The 15,974-nt window shown below is 39.6% G+C and overlaps 1 protein-coding gene across 1 annotated transcript in view; it reads left to right on the top strand.

The window, feature by feature from the left end:
- The first annotated feature begins 5,201 nt into the window (after positions 1-5,201).
- BEND2 (BEN domain containing 2) overlaps positions 5,202-15,974 on the top strand; it is a 48,346-nt gene continuing 37,573 nt past the window's right edge. The window contains 3 exon segments of the mRNA XM_011363049.1: positions 5,202-5,532; positions 7,328-7,519; positions 10,052-10,203. Coding sequence (XP_011361351.1) covers positions 5,202-5,532; positions 7,328-7,519; positions 10,052-10,203 — 675 coding nt within the window.

Genomic DNA, 15,974 nt, shown 5'->3' with positions numbered 1-15,974 from the left:
TCAATGTTCTTGAGAGTATCTTAGCACATTTTGCCCAACTTTTTTAGTTGTCTTTCCGGGGAACAGCTGCTGTGCCTTACCCCGTCCTCCATTACAGGAAGCAGAACTCCTGGTTCCTGTGGCTGCACAGAGTGTTGATAGTAATATCTGGTCTGTTCGTAGCCTCTGCGGCTTAGCTCGCACCTAAGGATAGGTAGATAGCATTACCAGCATCTCCTCCCACTTCTCCCAGTGCTGTGAGGTCTCCCTCTCCTGCCAGGCAGTATGTTGTGCTCTACCTACTCAGGTCGATGTGGCTTAGGTAAACCAGGAGAAGAAAAGCTAGCTGTAGGAGTGACAGTAAGAAAGTGTTTCCTCCCACTATTCCATGCCCCCCCATGGAGAAGAAGGAATAAGTGAATGAGTAGAGAGAATTGACTAGAAATGAAAGTAAAGGGATTGTTGAGCATCCATTGCATGTTCAATTACATTCCAGGAACAGACATTGTGAACCCACTGAGTACTAGGGGCAAAAGGGAGTGAGTAAATCAGTCTTGGTCTAGAATAAAGAGAAAAATCACACGGTAATTTGAACAGAGAAAAGTTAAATCTAAAAAAGTATTACGTATAAGAGAGGATTGAAATAATCAGGAATTGGCTAGTAAGAATAAATACAACTCTAAAGAATATAGGAATAACAGTTCTAAGGAACAGCTACTACCTCTAGGGCTGAGAGTGCACTGAAGAGGCACAACTACGACTCAAAGAATGAGACAAGTCACTGGGGTGCTGCACTGGTGGAACTTGATGGAAATATACCCTGGTGTGTGTGTGTGTGTGTGTGTGTGTGTGTGTGTGTGTGTGCGCGCGCTGCACTCTGCAGCAGCCTGCTTAGAAAGCAAATGGGAAGCAAGAAGCAAAACTCGATTCTTCTACAGTCTCTCTCCAGCACATCCTACAGAAAAAAAGCATGAATTGTGCTACTTGCGAAGGGAAAAATATTTAAAGGGCCCATATTCATTTTCATAGAGCAAGCAAAAGGGGTGCATTTGAAGCTGAGAAGCAATAAATGCATAACCAGCTCAGTGCATTGTTCTACTATTCACCTCCCCCATGCAGCCTCCTACACACATTTACACCTCATACAACAGCAGAGCAGCCCTGCATTTCTACCTAATAAGATACAATATTCCTTTTTACAGATGAAGAAATTCTCACCCTTCCCCCTACCCCAGATGAGGAAACATACAGTGCCAAGGGTCACTGTATAACCAACGCAGTGAAAAGAAACCCAAATTCCAGACACTGGGTGTTTTATAACATTTACTTAGAACCCTGTGAGGGAAATGCTGTTTTAAATATAAATAATATGTGATGCTGCTCTCCAGGAACTTAGGAGAGAAGCATGTTGACAAATACTTCTTTTTTTTTCCAATTTTGTTAAAAAATATAATTTACATACATACACATGCATATGGGAAAAAATGAAATGTTAATAGTAGTTAACATCTACAGAGTTAGCATTGCAAGGGGTATTGATGGATAGCCATAGTTTTTATCTTACTATTTTTTTCTGTATTTTCTAAATTTTCTATAATGAGCTATTATCTTTAGGAAAAATATACTATTTTAAAAAACAACCCATATACTCTTAAAGACTAAGTCCAAAATGTTTACACTTATTTTCATCTTCATTGTCAAAAGAAAGGAGGCTATTGGGTTTTTAAAATTTTATTTATTTGTTTTAATTAGTTTTAAGTACATAGTATATTGGTTAGACATTTATATAGTTTATAAAACGATCCCCTTAATTGCTCCTTCTCTCCTCTAGTTTTTCACCTAGCCAATATATTAATGCTAACTGCATTCTCTCTGCCATACTCCCCATCTCCATGACCATCTATCAACTAATTTATACTTCTTTAATCCTTCACCCCATTCCCCAGCCCCCCAAATCCCCTCCCCTCTGTTCCTCACCAAATTGTCCACTATACTTGTGTCTGTTTTTGATTAGTTTGTTCTTTTTGTTCCTTAGATTCCACATGTAAGTGAAGTCATATGGTATTTATCTTTCTCTGTCTGACTTATTTCATTCAGCATAATAACCTCTAGGTCCATCCATGTCGTTGCAAATGGTAGGATTTTTTTTTTAATGACTGAGTAATATTCCATTGTATATATGAACCATAACTTCTTTATCCAATTGTCTGTTGATGGGCATTTAGGTTGCTTCCATATCTTGGCTATTGTAAATTGTGCTGCCATGAATATTGGGGTGCATAATCTTTACAAATTATTGTTTTAATTTTCTTTGGGTAAATACCCAGAAGTGCAATTGCTCGGTCAAAAGGTATATCCATTTTTAATTTTTTGAGAAACCTCCAGACTGTTTTCTAAAGCGGATGTACCAAATTGCAATCCCACCAACAATGTATGAGGGTTCTCTTTTCAAGAAGGCTACTGTTTTTGATTTGCTTTTGTGAGTTCTTTTTAACTGAGTCCAATTTATTTATTTCATTTTCATTTATCTTCTTTTTTGAGCTTACTGTTAAACCTGAATATTTTTTATCTTGGGAATGCTTGACTGGTTTTCTGCACATGGCTCTTCCATCAACTGATGCTAGTTCTTCATCTGCTTTGGCAGTTTTTATTTCTGCTTTAATTTTCATGACTTCTTCAACTTATAGGTCTCCCTTTTTTAAAATTACCATTTGGGGCTGTTTATCTTCTTTGTCACTGTGATCGCAATTTCCATCTGAGAGCTGAGGCTAGATTCTCTTGGTTACGGGCTCTTCTCGTAACCCGCAGTTCCTCGAAGCCGGCCAGGAATGCCGGCTCAGCTAGCCGCACGTTCGACACCTAGTTCCATTTGCTCATGGCTGCTCTGGGGAAAAACTGGCTCGACAAAGATTTCTAATATCAGGCAAAGTGATTCAAATGCTAAAAGGAGGTGAAGGTAACCCGCCGCAGAATCCTAGAGAAGAAGCTACTCATTCTTACCAGTGAGGTATAGGGAAGTGCGCTGGTGTACGTATTATTAGAACAGATGTAGCACTGAACAGACTTTGAAAGATATGAAACTTTTCCAGAAGCAATTGAGTGGGAGGTAGAATAACATAGGGCATGTGATTCTGTGCAGTAGAGTAGGGGGTGATGCGGGTGTTCAAATCGTAACCCTGCCTGGCTTTGAGCAAGTTAACGTTAAACTCTCTGAGCCTCAGTTCTCATCTTTGAAATGGAACAATAATACCGACATCTTACATAAGGACCACATAAGATCAGACGTGTTTAATGGCTGGCTTGGTGAGCGCTCGGTAAATCATAGCTATTATTATTTTATGGAGGAATGAAGCACACAGTTGTTTGGAAAATGGCAAGTACAAAGCACTACAGCTGAAGGGTGACATGGATTTAGTGGGCCTTATTAGGGGCACATTTTAAAAGTTGGATTATTTTCGGATTTGTTTCATAGCTGGCATTGGGCCTGAATATATAACCCGGAAAACATTAGAAAGTCTGAATTCAAATCTCTTACATTCTACACTTTTTAACGATGTGTTACGTGTGAAGAGCATTTTCAGAAGAGCGGAATTACACTGGTGGCTACCGGTTTATATATATATACATATATGTTAAGTACACTTTAAAAAACATATGAATATATATGTTTAGAAACATACGAATATAGCGGGGGCGGCAAAGCGTCACACTTGACGTCATCCCTGCCCCCCACCCCCCACCCTGGCGCAGTGCCACTGCGCAGCCGCAGAAACGTCTCTTAGGCTTCGAGTCCTGCGCCTTCGGTCTCGTGCGTCAGTCTGCCGCAGTCGTTCGGTGGGTGAAGTCGCACTCCAGCCGCAGCGCAGACACCGCTCCTGAGACGCTCGGAGCCTATCTTCTGCCTCACGATGTCTGAGGAACAGGGTAAGGGACCCTCCCCGAAACTGCCCCACTAACTTATGCCTCTTTTCTCACACGGTCTGGGGAACGGGTCTGGGAGGATTGGCACCGAATCCACCTAGAGGGCTACACAGGCCACCGTGGGATTGGTTGGTCATCGGCCAAGGCCTGTCCGTCGTACCCCTATAAGTCAGTGTGGGAATGTAGATGTGGTGGGCAGGATCTAGCCCTGGGTCTAGGGTGTCCCCTGGGCTCGATGTGTCCTAGGAATTTGTGGTTTCCACGGTGTTTATGGCGTCCCAGATGCTCGCGGCATCTTTAGGGTTAATGGCGTCTCAGGGACTCGACGTGATCCTGGGGCTCATGGCGCCTCAGGTTTGTGCCGTTATAGCGGTTCGAGGTGATTTTGGGGCTCATGGCGCCTCAGGTTTGTGCCGTTATAGCGGTTCGAGGTGATCTCGGGGCTCATGGCGCCTCAGGTTTGTGCCGTTATAGCGGTTCGAGGTGATCTCGGGGCTCATGGCGCCTCAGGTTTGTGGCGTTATAGCGGTTTGACGTGACCCTGGCGCTCGTGGCACCGCTCAGGTTTATGGAGTCCTAGGGACTCGAGGTGAATCTCGGGCTCGTGGCGCCGCTCAGGTTTATGGAATCCTAGGGACTCGAGGAGAACCTGGCGTTCGTGGCGCCGCTCAGGTTTATGGAATCCTAGGGACTCGAGGCGATCTCGACGCTCGTGGCGCCGCTCAGGTTTATGGAATCCTAGGGACTCGAGGCGATCTCGACGCTCGTGGCGCCGCTCAGGTTTATGGCGTCCTAGGGACTCGAGGAGAACCTGGCGCTCGTGGCGCCGCTCAGGTTTATGGCGTCCTAGGGACTCGAGGCGATCTCGACGCTCGTGGCGCCGCTCAGGTTTATGGCGTCCTAGGGACTCGAGGAGAACCTGGCGCTCGTGGTGCCACTCAGGTTTATGGCGTCCTAGTGTCTCGAGGAGAACCTGGCGCTCGTGGCGCCGCTCAGGTTTATGGAATCCTAGGGACTCGAGGCGATCTCGACGCTCGTGGCGCCGCTCAGGTTTATGGCGTCCTAGGGACTCGAGGCGATCTCGACGCTCGTGGCGCCACTCAGGTTTATGGCGTCCTAGTGTCTCGAGGAGAACCTGGCGCTCGTGGCGCCGCTCAGGTTTTTGGAGTCCTAGGGACTCGAGGTGAACCTGGCGCTCGTAGCGCCGCTCAGGTTTATGGCGTCCCAGGGTCGGGGGTGATCTGGGGCTCACTGCATTTTGGGGGTTCAAGGTGTCCCAGGGGCTCGAGGTGACACTGCTCATGGCGCTAGCGTTCGGAGTGTCGGGGCCTGGTTTCTGCACGAGGGCCGAGATTCTTTCCAGTACCCACCTAGTGGTCGTGAAACAATCTCCGCCATCTCTGCTCCGGAGGCTGGGCCACCGCAGTGCGTTTCTGGTGCCCTCCAGAGGACGGCTTCAGAGCTGGTCCATTAGGCCGCACTTGTTTTTTGAACTTTTTTCAAGGCCTCGTGGGCACCCCCTCAAGCCGCTGCTGAGCACCGCCCCTTGCGAGCGGTCTGCACTTTGCAGCCTCAAATTTCAGCAGCGCCGCGGTGGCGTGATTCGAGGTGGTTCCCACAGCCTCTCGAAGGGTGCTACTGCCTATTAGCTTATATTGGCCGCTTATTGAGTAACTGGTGCTGACTTTCTGGGACTGTGTTGGTCTTTTATCCTTTTTTTTTTCCTGTTGGAGGAGGTAGGAGTCCAGGAAGGACCAAGACTCTCAGACTGTATATAGAATTTTGAGTTTAAAGGATCGATGAACTAACGAGTTGATTCATTATAACATCTGAGATCGAGATGTTGATTTTGAGGCTTTGATGGTAACCACGTTTGGTCAAAAACAGATAGTGCGGGCTTGCTGTTTTATTGTAAATACGTAAATGAGGAAAAAGAAAATAAAAATGTGGGTGTGGAGAAGTCTCCGCGTATAGAGCCTGATGCAGAGGTCATGGAATACCGAAATATGTGAGGACCTCGGTAAAGCAGGGGAAGCCTTCTTTAAGTAAAGCACGGTCGTTTGATTAAAAAAAAGGCTCCAACTTAGTCTGTTGGGGATCACTTCATTCCCTCCTCAACCCAACTCTTTCTGAATTCGGACTGCTCTAGAGTTTTATAACATGAAGTGGTAAACTGGTTTAAGGTTTATAAGTAGTGATTTTACACATACCTTTTCTGCGTGGTATTTTATAAAGCAGGACACAAGCTCGAGTCAGTTTTGAGGCTGCCTCTAGAGCCTGAATTGGAACCTACATCATGTGATTCTCAATCTAGCACCATTTACACACCGCCACACCCCTCACACTAGCTAATTACTTTATTCTAATATTTTATTCTAGTTCAAATAAATGTATTGAATCTAAGCTATATGCAATGCAATACTTCAAGTTACTATTCTTTTTCAGGCCAACTTTAAGAAATAAAGCTCATTTATATATATTTTGCATAACATGCTATTTTTCATATTCGTTTAAATGGTTTACTGAGTTGATATTTCACATCTAGTTTTTTCGTGGCCATCTCACATTTTGTGAGATTCAGTATGAATTTAATTTGCTTTATAGCAACATTTACTTTTGTACTTTATTTCTGCATGATTTATTATTATAATGATTAATATTAACTTAGAGAACAAATTTGGAAGTTCATGGTCATCACAGAGTCTGGTTATGTAGCATCATTTATATAATTTAAAAGATAAAAACACACAAGGATGGAGAGTACAGCATAGGGAATGTAGTCACTAGTATTGTAATGGCTATATGTAGAGCCAGATGGGTGATAGAGTAATTGGGAGGATCATTTCATAAACTATATAAATGTCTAACCAATATACTGTATACTTGAAACTAATAACTGCTTAAATGGGTATAGGGTTTATTTTGGGATGATGAAAATGTTTCGTAACTAGATAAATGTGGTGGTTCCCCAACATTGTGAATGTACTTAATGTCACTGACCTGTTCACTTTAAAATGGTTAATTTTATGTTGTGTGGATTTTACTTCAATAAAAATAAAAATTTTAATCCAGATAAAAAATAAATAAAAGTTAAAAATATATCATTGAACATATAATAGCATGGGCCAGGTCTTCATGTTTTTTAAATGAGAAGAAATTTATTGCTCTATAAAATCAGAAGTACTAAAAATAATACTATCTGTGTCTGTATACATACATATAAACATACATATATATCTCAAAACTTCATACTAAGCAATTGATTTCTTAGCTAGCTTGCAATGATTAGAGATATGAAAATATTTAATGTAATTTTTCAGCTAAAATATATTTTTTAAATAATCCATAACTTTATAAGGTAGTTTCCTCTAGAAACTGTTTATTTAACGTGGTATCTAACCTAAACTTTCTCTGTTTTTATTCTTAGATTATATCGTTGTAACTATTGACGATGACAGTGATAACAACAATAATGAAGATGATGATGACGTTGTGATAATAGAAGATTCTGAAACAGAGTCTACTGAGAACACAGATTCCACTGATAGCATGGTGACCACACAACCAGATTTTCAAGGCAGCACTGATAACTATCAGCCACCATACCAAATGTCATATGGTAATTTTGTTAAATTTCCTCCTCTGAAATTTTGCTTCTGATCCCTTTTTCCAGTAAATTGCTTAAATATACCTACGTGTTTTATGTTAATTAGTAATTAGCAGAGGGCCATAATGTTTACTTGTGCTTGCATTTTTCCTTCATTTAAGCTTTGTCATTTTCCTTTTCTATTTTTGCTCTACAGAGGGTGGGGAAGTAGCCTCAGAAAGCATTATGAAGAACATATTCTTTCTCTGAAAAATTTGTGCTTGGCAATTATAATTATAACTGTGGTGACAAAGTAAAAGCTGAATTTATGGGAAACACATAAATTCAAGGGTTCCTGGAACAAATGACATGGAAGGTCTCAGAGAATCAACAAAAAACTCCTGGAACTAATAAGCAATTATAGCAAGATTGTAGGATACTAGGTTAATATGCAAAAGTGAATCCTTTTTCTGTATACCAGCAATAAACAATTAGAACTTGATATTAAAAATAGCACCATTTACATTAATACCCCAAAAAGAGTCCATGGGAAATGGAGTCCTGCTTCCAGAACTGCCATAGCTACTTGTCCTTTCAATGGTTGCTTCTCAACCACAGTGATGGAAATGTGAGGCCATTCACCTCACTTGTATACAGAGAGCCAAGAGACATTAACCCCTTGGGCCATTTCTTCAGTAGCTATATGACAATTTGTTCTTTGCCTTTTGCTTAGAGAACTGGGTTTCCTACTCTTTAAAATTTGAAATGTTTGCTTAGTTTAGAGATTGGCAACCTTTCTGTAAAGGGCCAGATAGTAAATATCTTAGGCTTTGCAGCCATAAGGGCTCTGTCACTACTCCACTCTGCTATTGAAGCATAAAAACAGCCTGTACATAAATTGATGAGTGTAGCTATGTTTCAGTAAAACTTATAGACACTGAAATTTGAATTTCTTATAATTTTTCTATTTCAATGAAATATTCTTTTGTTTTTTTATTTTTTAAATCATTTAAAGATGTAAAAAAATCTTAGCTTGTAGGCTATACCAAAAAACAAGTGGTAAGGTGGATTTGGTCTACAGGCTATAGTTTGTGGAACTCTGATCTAACTGATGCCAAAAACCCTTTTGATACCACTTGTTATTTGTTCTGGTTCTAAAAATATGTGCAAGACCAGCAGATACTTCCTTCGTGTGTTATATCTGGCTGACTCCAACAGTACTCCTTAGTGGAAATGAACAAGAGAAGAATTTTCAAATGTGGATACCCATTTTTTTATCATTTCTACTTCTAGGAATTTATCCCATAGAACTACTTGCACAAGTGCAAGACTGTTCAGCAGTGTTTTTTGCAAGAGCAAAGCTTCAGAAGTAATTCGAATATCCATGAATCAGCGACTGGTTAAATGAATCGTGGCCTGTCTGCATGATAGGAAACTAAGAAGCTGTTAAAGTGGTTTTAGTATATCTAAAGGTATTGGTTTGGAAAGACCAATGCACATTTAGTGAAAAAAAAAGGAGGTTGCAGAGCAGTATTTATATATAGTCTGATCCCTTTTATTTATCTAACAGAAAAATTCAGAATAGGAGATTTCAGTAAAGGTAGTCAGGTAAATATTGTTTTTGTTGTGGTGAAATATACATACATCATTGTTTTCATTTTAACCTTTTGTAAGTGTACAATTTAGTAGCATTAAACAGCCTAATAGCTCTAGCTAGAATTTTCAGTATAATGTTGATACCAGTGGTGAAAGTAGGCACCCTTGTCTTGTTCCTAAGCATAGGAGGAAAGCTTTCAGTCATTCAACATTGAATATAGTGTTAGCTGTGGGTTTTCATAAGTACTCTTTATCAGGTTGTGAAATTTTCCCTCTGTTCCTAGTTTTTTTGAGAATTTTTATAATGAAATGGTGTTGGATTTTTGTCAAATGCCTTTTCTGATCAATTGAGATCATAGTTTTTTTCCCCTTGGTTTTATTAATGTGATGTATTACATTGATGAGTTTTCTTATGTAGAACTACCCTTGCATTCCTGAGATAAATCCGCCTTGGTCATGGTAGCTAATCCTAATATGCTGTTGGATTAGATTGGTTAATGTTTTGTTGAGGATTTTTTCATCTATATCTATAACAGATATTGGCCTATAATTTTCTTTTCTTGTAATGTCTTTATCTGACTTTAGTATCAGAGTAATTCTGGCCTCATAGAATGATTTAGGAAGTATATGCTCTTCAGTTTTTTTGGAAAAGTTTGAGTAGGATCGTTGTTAATTCTTTAAATGTTTGGTAGAATCTACCAGTAAAAGCCCTATAGTCCAGGCCTTTTCTTTGCTGGGGGGGTTTGTGATGACCGATTCAATTACTTTACTTGTTATAGATCTGGTGAGATTTTCTATTTTTTCTTGAGTCAGTTTAGATAATTATTTAAATTATAAAAACAAATTGCTTTCACTAAAATTCAGCCAGGACTCCAATTCAATTTGAGTTGGCATTCTGAGAACGTATCCATATTAAATTTATTAAGGTTGTAAATATGTGAATTAACTTTTTTATGTGTTGCTTTTCAGGAGTTGAAGGTTTAGCAGAGCTAAGTAACCAACCAGTTTCACAAATGAACCATCCAGCAAATTTAAAAACATGTAACCCCAACTCAGCAGAAGTGGAGTTTATCCCACCGTGCAAAAACAGACAATTCTCTGATTCGAAAGAAGATGATATGGTTTGTATAGTAAAGTTAAAATCTTTATTTTTTTAATTCTGCTTTTTTTTTTAAAAAGTGAGTTTAATTTCATACAGTAAAATGCACAGATCTAAAGTATATAGCTGAATGAGTTTTGACAAATATGTATACCTACCCCCATCAAGATAAAGAACATTTCCATCATTGCAGAAAGTTGCCTCATACTTCTTTCTCATAAGTCCCCACCCTCCCCAAACCTTTGAGCAATATTATTCTGATCTTTTTTAATCATAGATTAGTTTTGACTGCTTATAGAACTTAATATAAATAGAATCATACAGTACACACTCTTTTGTGTTACAGTCTCTTTTCCTTAGAATAATATTTTGGAGAATCATCTGGTTGTAGCAGTATTTCATTCTTGTTTATTGCTGAGCAATATGCCATTGTGGGAATAGCCATAATTTGTTTATTCATTCTCCTTTTGATGGACATTTGAGTTGTTTCCAGTTTCTGGCCACTATGGGTAAAGTGACTATGAACATTATTATGTAGTCTCTTAGTGACCATATGTTTACATTTAACTTGGGTAAATACTCAGGAGTGGAAATACTGGGTCACAGGGCAGATGAAAGTTTATCAAAAACCGCCATATGGTTTTCCGAAGTGGTTGTACTGTTTTACATTTCCATCATATTCTGCTATGCTTTTTCATCTCTGAAGTTGAATAAAATAGATTATTAAACTATATATAATTTGACTTAACAGAAAATGCATTTATTTCCTTACATAAGATTGAGGATAATAATACCACGTAAGTATTATAGGCAATTCTCTTAATTTCTGTTAGCTCCAATATTTTCATCTTTGGGGATAATGTTAATTGCCTACCAAGAGCCATGGTTCCTGACATAACTATGTGAAAGTACTTTAAAAAGCATAGAGCACTATACAAGAGTAAGATGGCATTATTGTTTTTATAATTAATCTGTATTATAATTCCATATAATTTTTGCTAATTTTGTAATATAGGGCTAATTCAGGTAATTTTGAAAACAAAGATATTAATAACTACTTGATATGTTTTTTAAAAATAATTTAAAAAATTTCAGTTACAGTTGGCATAAATCTCATATTAGTTTCAAGTGTATAACATGGTAATTAGTCATTCATATAACTTATGAAGTGATCATCCCAATAAATCTAGTACTCATCTGACACCATACGCATTTATTACAATATTATTGACGATATTCCTTATGCTGTACTTTACATCCCCATGACTGTTTTGTAACTACCAAATTGTACTTCTAATCCCTTCTCCTTTTTCACTCACCTCTAAATCCTCCACCCATATGGTAACCCTCAAAATGTTCTCTGTATCTATGAGTTTGTTTCTGTTTTGTTTATTTTGCTTGGATTCCACTTGTGAGTGAAATCATATGGCATTTGTCTTTCTCTCTCTGACTTACTCCACTCAGCACAATACCCTCTAGGTCCATCCATGTTGTTGCAAATGGAAAGATTTCATTCTTTTTCATGGCTGAGTATTATTTCATCGTATATATGTACCACCTCTTTTTCCATTCATCCATTAATGGACATTCAGGTTGCCTTAATATAACTTGGCTATTGTAAATAATGCTGCAGTGAACATATGGATTCACCTGTCCCTTCGAAAGTACTGTTTTGGATTTCTTCAGATGAATATCCAGAAATGGGATTACTGGGTCCTTCTTTGTCTCTTGTTATAGCTTTCGTTTTAAAGTCTGTTTTGTCTGGTAAAGTGTTATTATCCTAGCTTTTTTTTTCCATTTCTATTTTCATGAAATATCTTTTTCCATCCTTTTTCTTTCAATCTGTGTGTTTTTGATCTGAAGCGAGTTTCTTGTAAGCAGTGTATATAAGGGTCTTGTTCTCTTATCCATTCAGCCACCTTATCTTTTGATTGGAGCATTTAATCCATTTATATTTAAAGTCATTGTTGATAGGTGTGTACTTATTGCCATTTTATTATTCATGTTTTCAGTCTTTTTTTATTCTTAAAGAAGTCCCTCTAACATTTCTTATAATACTAGTTTGGTGTTGATGAACTCTTTTTCTTTTTTCTTGTCTAAGAAGCTCTTTATCTGTCATTTGATTCTAAATGATAACTTTGCTGGGTAGACTAATCTTGGTTGTAGGTCCTTGCTTTTCATCACTTCAGGTATTTCCTGCCAATCCCTTCTGGCCTGCAAAGTTTCTGTTGAAAATCAGCTGCTAGTCTTATGGGAGCTCCCTTGTAGGTAACTAACTGCTTTTCTCTTGTTGCTTTTAAGATTCTCTTTGTCTTTAACCTTTGGCATTTTAATGATGATATGTCTTGTTTGGGACTCTCTGTGCTTTCTGGGCTTGTATGTCTATTTCCTTTGCCAGATTAGGGAACTTTTCCGTCATTATTTCTTCAAATAGGTTTTCAGTTACTTGCTCTCTATTCTCCTGGTATCTCTATGATGCAAATGTTGGTATGGTAGATGTAGTCCCAGAGGCCCCATAAACTATCCTCAATTTTTTGGATTTTTTTTCTTGTTGCTGTTAGGTTGAGTGTTTTCTGCGACCTTATCTTCTAAATTGCTGAGTTGATCCTCTGCTTTGTCTAATCTACTGTTGATTCCCTCTAATGTATTCTTCATTTCATTTATTGTATTCTTCATTTCTGACTAGTTCTTTTTTATGTTTCCTATCTCCATTTTTATTTATATCTCTTTGTTTTAAGTTCTCACTGAGTTCATCTACTCTTCCCCTAAGTTCATTGAGCATCCTTATAACCAGTGTTTTGAACTCTGTGTCTGTTAGATTGCTTTTCTCCATTTTGTTGAATTCTTTTTCTGGAGCTTTGTTCTGTTCTTTCATGTGGGACATGTTTCTTTGTCTCCTCATTTTGGATGCCCCTCCTGTTTTTGCTTCCATGTATTAGGTAGAGCTGCTATGTCTCCCAGTCTTAGTAGGGTGGCTCTATGTAGTAGGTGTTCTGTGGGGCCCACTGGTGCAATCTACCTGGTCAGCTGAGCCGGGTTCTCCAGGTGTGTGTCTTGTGTGTGCCTGCTTCCTATTGTAGTTGACTTTTGGTTGCTCTGCACATCAGTGGGAGGGATTGATTCTCGGGCTGATTGGTTGTGAGGACTGGCCGGTGAGAGGCTGACCCTATGGAGCAGGATTCACTTTAGCAGGGCTGTGGCGCCTGCCCAGTTTGCCCTTGGGTGTGTCATCCTCAGATGTAGCCCTGGGTGGTGCTCTGGCTTGATCTGAAGCAGGCCAGTGGGCGTGCTGGCTCTGGGGCCTCCTGGGAGGGGCCCTGCTGCAGCTCAAGTTTAGCTGCAGCCTGTGCCCTGCCTAGGGTCACCTTGCAAGAATCACAAAGCAATCTACAGATGGCCACCACCTATGCTGGGCTTGGAGGTACCTTGAGAGACCAAGCCATGAACTGAGGGCAGCTGCTGCCTATGCTGGACTTGGGGCTGCACTTAGGGCTGCACAGCAAGAGGTACAGGGCACGCCAAGGCCAGATGGTGCTTGTTTGGGTTTGCGAACCTTTGAGAAATGTTAGGAAAGTCTGCAGCATGAGCCCAGACAGACTATTTGTATGGAAAAGCCACTGGAAGTGGCTTGGGTGGGCCTGCATGTTGGGTGGGCAGGGTCTCAGGGAATCAACTGGGCAGGGTGACCTGTGTTAGCCAAGTTGACCTTGACTCAGACATGCTACCACCTGCATCTGCATGCTGGGAGTAGGGAGGGCTCAACAAAGGAACAATGGCCTCTGCCAGTACTTCTGTCTGGGAGAAAGCTGCCTCTCCAGCCCTCACCTTGAAGCCAGATAACTCAGTTCCTCCCTGTATGTCTCTGGTGCCTTTCAAGCTGCTGCTCCAGCACTGGAGCTCAGAGTGACTGAGTCTGTCAGTTATTAAGTCTGCGCACAGGCCCCTTAAGAGAAATCTCTGCTATTCCCACCGCCCTCTGTCTCACTCTTCACTCAGCCACAATCTCTGCTGGTTTTTACAGCCAGAAGTTGTGGGGACTTCTCTTCCTGGTACTGAAACCCAGAGCCGGGGAGCCCAGTGTGGAGCCAGGACCTCTCACTCCTCCAAGGGGACCCTCGCAGCTGAGATATTTTTTCTGATCCTCAACCACTACACGTGGGTGTGGGACCAGCTCGTTCCAGGTCTCTGCCCTTTCTACCAGTTTTGAGGTGGCCTCTTCTGTGTCCCCAGTTGTAGAACTTCTGTTCAGCTAGACTTTAGGCAACTCCTAATGATGGTTTAGTTGTAATTTTGATGTGATTGTGAGAGGAGGAGGTAAGTATATGTTAACCTACTCCACCATTTTGACTAGAAGCCTACCTGATATATTTATATTTAAATTATTCATATAGTCTGCAATTCATCCTTAGAATAAAGAGTTATTATACTTAAATGTAATCGTTATTTGCTGTCTATTTACCTATTTTATCCTGTTTTAGTCTGGAAAAGGATTTAATTAGAGATTAATTTATTAAGAAAAATAGGTGCTTAAGTTTCCTCTTTTGTCCACAAAGTGTCACTGTTGGATTATTTGAAAATCAAAAGCCATATAACATTTGGTTCTTTGTTTGCAGTTAAAAGTACTTCCTTTTAAAGCACTTTTGGTACTAGATTATTGGAAGACTAGTCTGTCCTACCCTGAAGTATGTAACGGTTAAGCTTGGTGAAAATGGTGCCTTTAGTATAGTTGGTTTAATGAGGAAACAGTTCTGCAAGTATCTTTTCTTGCTGCTGTAGTATTTGCAATGGGCAGAGGTACTTTAGGCCTTTGGTTCTGCTTGAAAGTGAAATTAAAGTCTTAAACCTTTCTTTCTTTCATTTTTCCTTTTGGTTTATTAATAAATCTTCTCTAGGCAAGAACATGATTATGAAAAAGGTGGAAGCATTATTAATACATATGTATCTATATATTTTTTAATTAATTTATTTTAATTAGTTTCATGTATACAGTACATTGATTAGACATCTATATAGTTTGTAAAACGATCCCCCCAATTGCTTCCTAACTCCCATGACCCTCCACCTAACCAATGTATTAATGCTAACTGCATTCCCTATGCCATGCTTCCACCCCTGTGACCATCCATCAGCTACTAATTTGTACTTCTTTAACCCTTCACCCCATTCTCCCATCCCCCTAACCCCTTTCCCCTCTGTCCAGCACCAAATTATCCACTATATTTGTGAGTCTGTTTTTGATTAGTTTGTTCTTTTTATTCCTTAGATTCCACATATAAGTGAAATCATATAGTGTTTATCTTTGTCTGACTTAAATACCTTCTAGGTCCACCAAAGCAATATCTTTTTCCATCCCCTTCCTTTTCATATGTAGGGGTCTTGTTTTCTTATCCTTTCAACTACTCTATCTTTTTGTTGGAGCACTTAATTCTTTTCCATTTAAGGTACTTATTGATAGGAATGTAGTTGTTACCATTCTTTATTTGTTTTGGATACATGATTTTTCTTCTTAAAGAAATCCCTCCAACATTTCCTGTAATACTGGCTTGGTGGTGATAAATTCCTTTAGCTTATTTTTGTCTAGAAAGCTCTTTATCTGTCCTTCAACTCTAAATGATAGCTTTGCTGGATAAATCATTCTTGGTTGTAGATCTTGGGTTTTCATAATGTTGAATATTTTGTGCTAAGCCCTTCTGTCCTGCATAATTTCTTTTGAGAAATCAGCTGCCAGTCTTATGGGTTTTCCCTTATAAGTAACTATCTGTTTTTCTCTTGCTGCTTTTAATATTCTTTCTT

This window comes from Pteropus vampyrus, unplaced genomic scaffold (assembly GCF_000151845.1).
Source record: "Pteropus vampyrus isolate Shadow unplaced genomic scaffold, Pvam_2.0 Scaffold81, whole genome shotgun sequence".
NCBI classification, from domain to species: Eukaryota; Metazoa; Chordata; class Mammalia; order Chiroptera; family Pteropodidae; genus Pteropus; species Pteropus vampyrus.
Note: the sequence above shows the minus strand (reverse complement) of the source record. Positions and strands in the feature narration are given on the sequence as shown.